The 12,094-nt window shown below is 43.1% G+C and overlaps 1 protein-coding gene across 1 annotated transcript in view; it reads right to left on the bottom strand.

Annotated features, from left to right (window-relative positions):
• The window catches only part of LOC118402172 (partitioning defective 3 homolog), a 257,768-nt gene that overhangs the window by 79,390 nt on the left and 166,284 nt on the right, over positions 1-12,094 (bottom strand). Inside the window, 3 exon segments of the mRNA XM_035800167.2 lie at positions 1,792-1,836; positions 2,596-2,747; positions 5,733-5,919. Of these exon segments, the coding sequence (XP_035656060.2) occupies positions 1,792-1,836; positions 2,596-2,747; positions 5,733-5,919 (384 nt within the window).

The raw sequence follows: 12,094 nt of genomic DNA, 5'->3' as shown, positions 1-12,094 counted from the left end.
GATGAGGTAAGTCATTAAAAAAATAATGTTAAACACTATTATTGCACACAGAGAATCCAATTTATTATGTGACTTGTTAAACGAATATTTACTCCTGAACTTATTTAGGCTTCCCATAACAAAGGGGTTGAATACTTATTGACTCAAGACACTTGATTTGTAATTAATTTGTAAAAATGTAAAAAAATATATATATTTTTAAATTATTCCACTTTGACATTGTGGGGTATTGTGTGTAGGCCAGTGACCCCCCAAAAAATCTACATTTAATAAAAACATTTATTCAGACTGTAACACAACAAAATGTGGAAAAAGTCAAAGAGTGTGAATACTTTCTGAAGGAGCTGCAGGCACATAACAGACTGGAAACTACTGAAGGAACTTACGTTGCTATTTGCCATTAGGGAGCCCTATATGCATTGCCCTCTCCTAAACTAGTGAAGTCCTTGACAAACATGTGGCTACAGTCTGTGTCAACAAGGCCCTATAGCCAATCAGTGGAGAATAAGGCCCACTGGGCCAGGCTATCTAAGCTATCGTGTCCCATCACTTCCCTCTCCCAGGCTGTCGCTGCCTCAGTCCCAATCGGCACCCTATTCCTTATATAGTGCACTGCTTTTGACCAGAACTCTTATGTTCCCAGGTCAAAAGTAGTGCACTAAATACTTGGGATGTTACTCCCTCTCCTAGGCTGTAACTGTCATCAGTTTCCCCAGGATCGGGGATTTGTTTTGGGCCTGCTAAATGGACCATGCCCCATTTAGGGAGTGGATGTATATATTAGAAAGGGAGAGTGTAGCACAGGGGAGAGAAAATAAACCCTGAAACACTAAAGATAACAGCCTGAAATCTATTAGCCTAGCTACAACAACAGAGTTATTAGGGCAAAATTAAATAGGGAGTTTTTTTCCCCCCAAAGCTGGGAAAAACCTAAAACATCAATTAAATTGTAGGTGGGTGGTGATCATGTATTTTTCATATGAACATACACCTAGTTGAGATATTTTGTGGATATCATTTCACAGAGAGGCTAATAAAGTACATATGTGGCCTCTTCTTTGCCAAGTCTTGAATTGGAGGTTAGAAACAACAGGTGTGCGTTCCAATTGGCACCCTGTCCCCTATATAAACACTACTTTTTTGACCATGGCCACCCTATGAGCCCTGGTCAAAATGAGCGCACTAAGGGAATAGGGTGCCATTTGGGACACCGCCCTGGTATCTCGTTAGTGACTGCTCAGACACCGTTTGGAGCCGACAACAATGTCCTAACAAGGGACATTAATGACATATTTAGTCTCATTTATGCACAGTAGTCTGACTGCGACACTACCTCTATTTTCTGTTGTTTCCCTTTCTTTCTCCAGCTTTCACTGTGCCTTTCGGCTAAATCCCATCCTTCAAAGGACCTGCTATTCAGAGGTGGCTGTGAAAACACACACGGCTGACAATGACGGATGACTTGCTGTCAGTTTGCAGCCCCAGCCAAGGACAGAGCGATTTCGCTTTCTCTCAATCCCTCCCGCCCGCTCTCCTCCCATTCCCTTCCACAGAACAATTAGCAGTGCTGCTGCATCTTAAGAAGAATCACTGCCTAGTCCATATTCACCAGCCCACAATTCCACTGCAATGACCTCAAACTGTCTTCACGTTCTACGTAATTCTCATTGTGATTAGTGTATTCTACATTCTAAAGCAGGTCTGGAATCTCACAATGAAATGGGGAGGGGGGGGGGACTGCGGAATGGATGAGGTGTCCGTGTTCTCCCTCAGTGACGTGTCACTCCTTACCTGGTGTGTTCTCTTTGCGAGGGGTGAGGTTAATCTCGTCGGCTACTGTTAAAGGGGGGCAATAAACATGTCGGATCGGTCAGTGAGCACATTCCACATGCAAACATTCCAGCAACGTTATTGTACAGTCAGTACATCATCACATCTTTAGGCAATTTCAAGGGCAATCAGAAAACATGCGAGACAGACAGACTGACAGGGAAATGTAGAGATTTAGGATAGCAATCAGAGCTATTGTGATATAAACACGTGCAGGACTACAGTAATTCAGTAGGGATAAGAAGCAGATTAGGTATCATCGGCTGGGTCCCAAATGGCACCCAATTCCCTTTATGGTGTACTATTTTGACCAGGGCCCTATGGGGAGCCCCATTTGGGACGCAACCATAGTGTGGGTGAGAGGGAAGATTACTGTCAGCCAAAGCAATCAGAATGGTTTCATGCCACCTCAAGTGAGCTGAAACGTTGTTCTGAGGTGTGACAGGAGACACAGTACTTAAACCTGTTTGATGTCACACAAAAGACAGAATTGCATCACATTTCGATGACATACAGTAGAAGCCACAAATATTAGGCTGTGCAACGCAAGTCTTACAAGATGCAATTTACAAGCAGGGGGGTATGTATGTGCCTAATGTGGGGATTCCTAACAACTCACAGGGCCGGTTTCACAGACATAGGGCTAGGCTTCAATCTGTGTCTGGTAAACCAGCCAATAGCGTCTTGCCATTGGTTCCAGGCAGGGCGGACTTAAAGGGAGTCAAATGAGAGGGAGGCAAGGGACCAGATGGTTTCCTTCAGTACCTAGATCCATGCTCTTGGACTTGCGTGTCTTGATGATCTCCAGCTGACTGGCATCTCCAAACTGCTTTGTCCGTTTCTCTGACATGCTCTGTCTGCCGAAACCCTCCCTCTGAAAGGCTCCGTCTGGGTCGGTGTCATCAGGGCTCAGAGGGCTACAGGAGAGGGAGTGATGGAGATGGAGAGACACACAAAGACACAAAAAGGAGTGGGTGGGAGAGGAAAGAGAGTGGGGAGGGAGGAAGACAGAAAAAAGAGACAAAGGGATGCGATTATTTCAGTGGTTCTAGTGTAAATCAAACTGTCACTGTCAGTGAGCTTCAGTGGGTCATCAAATCAAGCCACACCTAGAATCTAGGCCATACTTGATAATCCACTGATTAAGGTAGAGACTGATTAGGGCTGGACCAGCTACAATCACCACACACACTCAGCCCAACCCACTCAAGCCCACTGACGAGAACTCAGGCTGGGCCTCAGCATCACGGACGCTGCAATGCAAATGGCAACCTATTCCCTATATTTAGTGCACAACTTTTGACCAGGGCCCATAGGGTAGTAGGGCACTATATAATGAATAGGGGGCAATTTGGGACGTATCCAGGGTTACAACGGCCCTACACACCCAGTTAAGTATGCAGCAGGTGGGTGTGCCTGTGTGCCCTTTCAAAAAAACATATGGGACACATAGACCTTGTCCTTGTGTATGCGTCAGTGTAGAATTAGCCATATATTTACCTTGTTTATGTGTCACTATTTGTAGAACGCAACATACAGCGGAGTGAAACAGCCTTAGACCTACTCTACATCTTCGCTGGTTCAGCGAAAGGAAAAACAGAGGAATCTTTTAAATACACAGTATGAGGTGTAATTTGCAGCAACTGAAATAACATTCCGTCGAGAAAACTTAAAAATAAAAAAAACATGGTCCTGATTATCAAAAGGAATGTCAAGTCTTAAGACAAGTACTATATGAAAATCAGTCTAGATGCAGAAAAAAAACACTTGATTCAGTGGGATGGGATTATCTAGTCCCAAGTTATGGAAAGACGTGATTTCAACAAAGTGATACAGGGCATCAAAACACTGCATTCATGTCCGACAGCCAGAATAAAGAGAAATGGACATTATATCAGGAACGCTAAGTTTAGAACGAGGAGAAAGACGAGGCTAATCTTCCACCCACGCTCTTCTCCTTGTATGCCGAGCCGTCAGCACAGGCAATAAGACAGGACCCCAACCTTAGAGGGAATAACAATAAGAGGCAGTGAACATAAGATATGCATGTATGCTGATGACGTTCTGTTATTCCTTTAAGCCCCAGGTTCAAGTGTACCTAGATTGATGGATGTTTAACAAACATTTTGAACACATTCAGGGTAAGCGCTTAACGTACACAAGACCCAAGCCCAAGTATATTCAGCAAGAGCTTTACTTCCAGTGGCCTTCATCTATTAAATAGGTTCTGCAGCCAAGCTCTGTGTCAAGAATTACATTCACGTCAACAAGAGCATCTATGATGACCTGGACAGGTGGAATTCACTTCCTTTGGATCTTAGTAACAGAAGTGAAACAATCAACATCCTGCTGTATTTCTTCTAATCACTGCCCATAGACATCCCACCTAAACAGTTTAGGGATAAACGGATATCAAGGTTTATCTGGAACAGGAAGAGACCAACAATGAGATTAGGAGCATTACAATTACCAAAAAAACAGGGGGGGTATGGCCTTACCAAACCTAAAAGCTGATTTTGTGTCCGCCCAATCAATTGAGACCTCGTGTGTTTGTGCACTTCAGAATACGAATCCAAATGGAAAGCCATTGAGACTACTTTGACAGAGACACCCATACAATCAGTTTTAGTTAATAAGGAAATGTTAATAGAAACATACAGACACAAATCAGTGGATTAATTTCTCTTAAGACACGCTTTAGACAGAGGTCAAACTGCTGAGCTGGCCCTCATTCGACCCCAGCTTCATTCCTGTTGTAGAGGCAAAAAGGCATCACATCATTTTCTAGAGAACTTCCAGGACCGAAGTAAAAAAAACATGGCTTGGATAAACAAGATTTTTACAGGTTTTTATTTCACCTTTATTTAACCAGGTAGGCCAGTTGAGAACAGGTTCTCATTTACAACTGCGACCTACAGAGGTACCTACAGGTTCGATACTACTTTTTTAAAAGATATAAAACTGATTGACCCTCAGGCACCTCAGAAATTGATAAAATAATCTACTAACGCATACAACTTGGGGAGTATTACAAAAAAAAAACGATTTCAAGTCTTTACATGGATATTTCATCTTCAAAGAAACACTCCTCAAGCAATATTAAACGGAAATGGGAGGAGGAACTTAACATGGAATAACTGATGAACCATAGTTGAACATATTTGAGACTCAATTAAGCTCTACCAACTCAAGGACTTGGAGAGAATTCTGTTGGAAGATTGTTATAGGTTTCTTCATAACACTCAAACAGACTGGCCTCCCAACACCCCTGTTGGAGAGAATGTGGGCTATCAAGGGCGGATCACACATTGAAACTTACTGGGGAGAAATAGGACAAAACATTGGAAAAATGATGGGTTTGAAAGTAGAACAAACATGAATTTCTTTGTATTTGAGTGAAATACCTGATACTGGTATGCAGTAAAAGGGCTGTCACTAGGAAATGGTTTCAAAAAGACCATATTTAAAGAAACACATTATATGGGGGCGTATGACCTTTTGCTTTAAGAACTCACGAGGAGAGAGGCCAGGAATACTGGGAAAAATGGGGTTCGTACTTGAAAATGGTCTAATTCAAATGTTACTGTAACTAGTATGATGATATGTGCTGTACCTGCCAGACCATGTTTTTTTGTTTTATATATTTTTTTAAATGATGTAATCTTCAATAAAAACAGAGTCAAAAAAAGCAGTGTCAAGTCTGATACAATAACAGTTGATTTGAGATTCACACACAGTCGCCATCAGACACACTGGAGAGATTTATGACAGGAGGAACTAGTGAAACCTGAGATGAGGAGAACATTCACCATGACACAAGGGCATTTACTGTAACATTCTCTGGTCAAGTAGTGCACTATGTAGGGATCAGGGTGACATTTGGGATTGCCCTCTGCTCTCACCTCTCATTCTGAATTGGAGTATCTTTGGCCCAAGTTGGAGGGACCTCCACATGGAACCCCATGTCGTCATGGGAACTGGAAGACGATTGGTCAGAGAGGTGGGCAGGAAGTACAGGTGGCCGATCGTCTTCGATGATGACAGTGTCGTCCTGGGGCATGTTGACCGTTGGGGAGAGCTGGTAGTTACCTGAAGGACAACATGGAGGAGCAGATGTATTTATTAAACATGACTTAAAAAAACACAAGCCTATGCAACATTAAGCAATTAAAAACAGTTCTCCATTGTAGCAATGAGGTTTGTGCAGTAGGCCAGGGGTTCCCAAACTTTTTCACTCCGGGGCCCACCTTCCAGCATTGGGGAACACCCCCCTACTGCGCACGTGCCACGTCAATTTCTATGGCCACAGGCACTGTTCATGACAGTTCACACCTCTCTTGTTGGCGGAGAGAATTTTGCAGGTTTAAAGCTTATTGGGTTAACTGCCTTGCTCATATACACACACATTTAAAGTGTTCATTTAATACTCGACATTTGATATATTTAGTTGATATTTATTGGACATTTGGATCCTATGATATCGCAACATAACTTACCACAATCAGTGTTGAATTTAAAAGCAGACCCAGACTGAAATTCTCAATCAGCGTCTGTCATGACATTCTTAATAAGAGTCATCCGAGTGGGATTAATGCAAGCTGCACCATTGTGAAGAAGACACAACTACTTTCTTTGGCACGTTCACGGAGCGAGGCAGAAAGAAGAAGAAGAAGAAAAGTCCCATTTCTTTGTATCCAATTGAGGGATTTAAAAACCACATTGATATGCAATGCAGGACTTTCTGCAACACTATCCTTAATCTGTCTTTGTGGGTAACTGACTGTCTATAGAAGGATGGTTTCTATGCTGTATAAGAGCCCTACACAATAACGGAGAGAATAGTTCATTTGTGTTAGGAATCTGTTTGGGTCTCATGGCAGGAGAACAGGACTTTCTACCCAGGACCTGAGGCCAGGGTTAGTGTTGTTTCTCATAGCCTTTCACACAGAATATGTGTGGTACCAATTACATCCACAGTTCCAACTGCCTGGCCAACCTGCATGGCTGGATGAATAGTAGTGTGCTTAAAGTTCAGGCCGTGACCAATCTTAATAGAGCCGAGTGTGTGTGTGTGTGTGTATATTTAGTGTGTTGTTGATCCTGTGTTCCCTAGTCCCTACCCCTGCTATGCGTCTTCTCAGGGAACTCTGTGGTGTCAGTGAGCCCTCAAACCCAGTAGGGGGCTTTTCTCTCTCAGCCCACACACACACACTGTCCCTTAACAGACCAATGGACACTGAGAATGGTTCTATGGTTCTTTAAGTAAATGCCACTGTCGATGAGTTTGAATGAAGGTGGCAAGCACTGAGTAACCCAATGAATAAATCAACTTCCATTCATGCTCTTTTTCTGGAAGCAAATCAACTTTCTGGACGGACATCCATCCATACGTAAGAGTGTTATTATGGGTAACAAATGGCACCCTATTCCCTTATCAGTGCACTACTAACCAGGGCCCATAGGGCTCCGGTAAAAGGTAATGCACGATAAAGTGAATAGGGTGCCATTTGAGCCTCAAATGTATTTGGTGGACCAAGCCAAGGCCACTCATCTATCAACAACAATGGTGCTGACAGGTGAGCAGAACTCACAGCTCCTGACTTGGTGGGATTCCCTTAAAATGAAGGCTGTTTACACTAGCCCTAATACAATCAGACATCGGGACAAAGGACCAATAGGTACAGCTTCTTTACAGAATTGCCTCGTCTTCAATAGAAGCAATTATCAGAGACTATGTGGAAACAGGCGGGTGAATTTTGAGAGGGGCAGGATTTAATAGCCGAGAAGTAGAAATGCAGGCTGGCCAGATGAAACGAGAGATGGCGAGAGGTGAGAATAATTGGGCGAGAGACGAGGGATGCAGAAGAGAGAAGGTTTTTTTTCTCCTCCACTGTCCAAGTCCATCTCCCTAATTAGCATAAGCAGGGGAATTGCCTGCAGTGCACTTCTTGAAAAAAAACGAGCCGTTGCCTAAAGAGGAGAATAATTTACTGAAGTCTCTTATCCTCTGTAGCTAATTGTCATAGCAGTGGGGAAGGTCTGCACAACAATGGGGAAGTGATCAGAGAAATTCGGCAAAGACAAAACCTTTGTTCGCCCCGATCATGACCCGTCTTAACTAAAACAATGCGACTTTAACTCATGTTGCCATTGTATTCTCAGGGGCAAGCAGCATCACAGAGTCTAGCGAAACAGTGTTGAGGTTCAAAGTGATGTACTTATTCTGTTTTGAATTTTGGATGTAAAATAGCATGTTTTTCAAACCGGCAAAACTACTGCAACAAGCCTGGGTTGTGTTGTTATACCTTGCACGGTCGTGATTTATTGGGCTTGGTTTATATGAACTGAGCAACGGTTTCCTGGAAATTATGCGTACTCCCCAAAACAATAGAAGAACAGCAATCCAGGTAGGTCGACTCTATAATTTAAAAAAAATGACGGCGGGTGTGCACGCTGTCAACGCACATTCAACTGAGGCGACCACTTAGGCCACAAGGAAGAAAGCCGTGCGACTGAATGAAGAAGTCAGCCATATCTCATCTCTGCCTTTGTTGTACAGAGCCTTAGGGGTGGTTTATGCTGGTTGAAACAACTGGTGCCTCAAGGGAGACAGCAGGAGCAAACCACTACACTGCAGGGGAGGATGCATCTGGCAAAATGGCAAGGGAAGATGTGGATGACATGACGAAGTACAAGGACATGGTCGATAAAGTGTGATATACACCCAGCTATAATCTGTAGGAGAGTGGGTGGGAGAGCTATAAGGGCCACGGACCCCCCAACGAACCCCCAAACCAGGCTGGGGGGGACTATGGAATGGGTCTCTGGGCTTGTGCCCCAAGCGGTGGAGAACACCTGAATCCTAAGGGGGAATGGGACAGTGAGGGAAATCTTGAAGAAGCCACTGGGTATCTCATTGAATTCGCCGTATAAGATAAAGGAAAAGTTCAACTGGAACAGAGAGAGGACTCTGAAAGGAGGAATAGCAGCCTACAACGTGGGGGTTGGAAATATCCATTCATATAAGGAGGTGGATGTGAAAACCACTGGAGGGGACTATTCCAACGATGATGTTGCCAGAGCTAGATGGTACCACATATATTGGTACCAAGACGGAAATCCGTATTGCCAAATCTCATGAGCAAATGGCTTATTACACCACTGAGCGGGGCTAGTCCAACAACGTAACTCTAACTGCAATCATAGAGATGAATGAAAAGAACATGTTGAGCCGACATGTTCAGCCTGGTGATTAATTATCGGCTGACATTTTTAATCTCCACGATTACAGTTCACGTCGGCTTTACAATTCACATGAATTGATATACGGTATAGTAATGTAGCGCCACACTAACATCGTCTAATAAAACATTTGGTTACAAAACTGAATCTATGACATGTGAAATGGTTAGTAATGCCCTGTCTAGTAGCACACTTGTACGTGTAATCTAATAGACAGAACGGATACTTTGTTTTCTCTGTAACCAGGAGTGATGGTACAACTAGGAGCGGGGCTAGGTATAACTGTGCCAAGCTCATTTGATCTCAAAATAACTCCCTGTCTGAATCTATGACATGGAAAGACATTGGATAGGAGACGAAGTGTGACAGATACTGTTTAAAACCCCTTAAATGTAAAGTCCCCATAGTCCCCCTAATAGATTTTTTTTATTCATTTCAATCTGGTATGAGAACAGTAGCCCCTATCTGGAAAAGCAGGGTGTCTGCGGAAAGTGGAGTATCTTGGCTATCGATCTGCGCCTTAAAATCATTGGTGTGACTTACTACCATATATGTGCATACAAATGTATAAGGGCAGGCCAAGCCAATGACCTCACTTGAAGATGGCTGCCACCTACATTTTGGTTAGTGTCGTGAAGCATAATCAAAATAAACATGAAATACGTTGATTCACACTGAAAGCCGGGACTCCACAGAACATGAGGATGTCTTATTTGTCTGCCTGTGACCTACCGTTATTGGTCACCAGGCCTGAGAGTTAAAATGTTCATTTAACACAACGTTTTCACCAAACATCTTACGCGGTAAGCTTCGATTTGGTCTGTGTTTGAGCTATAGCCACAAGGTTTGGTATGAAATGAATCCTCAGGTTGGTAGGAACAGCCTATTGCTGGATGTGATCTGTTATCTGATGATAACAGATAACTTTGCAGACAGAGTTCAGTGTGTCAAATCGGAGGGCATGCTGTCCGGTCCTCTGGCAGTCTCTATGGGGGTGCCACAGGGTTCAATTCTCGGGCCGACTCTTTTCTCTGTATATATCAATGATGTTGCTCTTGCTGCGGGCGATTCCCTGATCCACCTCTACGCAGACGACACCATTCTAATGTTTCGGCCCGTCATTGGACACTGTGCTATCCAACCTCCAAACGAGCTTCAATGCCATACAGCACTCCTTCCGTGGCCTCCAACTGCTCCTAAACGCGAGTAAAACCAAATGCATGCTTTTCAACCGATCGTGCCTGCACCCGCATGCCCGACTAGCATCACCACCCTGGATGGTTTGAAATGTGGACATCTATAAGTACCTAGGTGTCTGGCTAGACTGCAAACTCTCCTTAACAGACCACATCAAACATCTCCAATCAAAAATTGTGTTTTATTCCGCAACAAAAGCCTCCTTCAGGGATTGCCAAATTACCCTAGTAAAACTGAATCCTAGATTTCGACAGACGATGTCATTACAAAATGGTTTCCAACACTACTCAGCAAACTGGAAATGTCTATCACAGTGCCATCCGTTTTGTCACTAAAGCACCTTATAACCCACCACTGCCCTTGTATGTCTAGTCGGCTGGCCCTCACTACATATTCGTAGCCAGACCCACTGGCTCCAGGTCATCTACAAGTCCATGCTAGGTAAAGCTCCGCCTTATCTGTTCACTGGTCAATGGCAACACCCATTAGCACGCGCTCCAGCAGGTTATCTCACTGATCATCCCTAAAGCCAACACCTCATTTGGCCGCCTTTCGTTCCAGTACTCTGCTGCCTGTGACTGGAACAATCCAAAAATCGCTAGTTGGAGACTTTTTATCTCCTCACCAACTTCAAACATCAGGAGCAGCTATCGATCGCTGCAGCTGTACATAGTTATTGTAAATAATCACCTACCTCATTCCCATACTGTTTTTATACTGTTTTTATTTATTTTTTTCCTGCTATTTTGCACACCATCTCTACCTGTACAGCCCATCTGATCATTTATCACCAGTGTTAATCTGCAAAATTGTATTATTTACCTCCTCATGCCTTTTGCACACATGTATATAGACTGCCCATTTTTTTCTACTGTGTTATTTTGCTAAATTGTTTACCCATGTGTAATCTGTGTTGTCTGTTCACAAACTATGCTTTATCTTGGCCAGGTCGCAGTTGCAAATGAGAACTTGTTCTCAACTAGCCTACCTGGTTAAATAAAGGTGAAATAAAAAAAAATAAAAAAAGTGTGACTTAACGGCAACATCGAATGTCCATCCAGTGACTATCTTTGCGCATGACAAAATATGATGAAAACACTTGGATATCCCCGGTATGTCCCACGACACCACCACAATGTTTGAGAGAGGTCGGTGTTGTAGAGATGTAGTTTTTTTATAGTGAACAATAACTTTTAGCCAAATCCAGTGTGCAATTACCACATTCGGACACATTTGGTGAGGTTGAAAGGACACTTGAATGTAGCCTGGATAACCCATAACACCACCACAATGAGGTTGATATGGTAGAAATGGTGTTTTTATACTTTTTATTTAGGGATTGAACAAATATGACATTTAAAAGCGTCTGCTAAATGGATTGCAAATATGTAATAGCACTGTAATGACCTAATTTACAGACATATGTCACTTTGGAGAGGTTTAGGGACACTTGGAAATGTCCCGTGACCACCCCTGACACCACTTACTAAAACATCTGCCCATTTCTAGTTGTTAGGTCAATCAATCCCATTTCTAGTTGTTAGGTCTATCAATCCCATTTCTAGTTGTTAGGTCTATCAATCCCATGTCTAGTTGTTAGGTCAATCAATCCCATGTCTAGTTGTTAGGTCAATCAATCCCATTTCTAGTTGTTAGGTCTATCAATCCCATTTCTAGTTGTTAGGTCTATCAATCCCATGTCTAGTTGTTAGGTCTATCAATCCCATTTCTAGTTGTTAGGTCTATCAATCCCATTTCTAGTTGTTAGGTCAATCAATCCCATTTTTTTCCTGATATTGTTCACATGTTGTGGAAGCCCTCTGAT

The sequence above is a fragment of the Oncorhynchus keta genome, chromosome 23 (assembly GCF_023373465.1).
Source record: "Oncorhynchus keta strain PuntledgeMale-10-30-2019 chromosome 23, Oket_V2, whole genome shotgun sequence".
Lineage (NCBI taxonomy): Eukaryota > Metazoa > Chordata > Actinopteri > Salmoniformes > Salmonidae > Oncorhynchus > Oncorhynchus keta.
The sequence above is the reverse complement of the archived record's forward strand: the minus strand, read 5'-3'. Positions and strand labels throughout refer to the sequence as shown.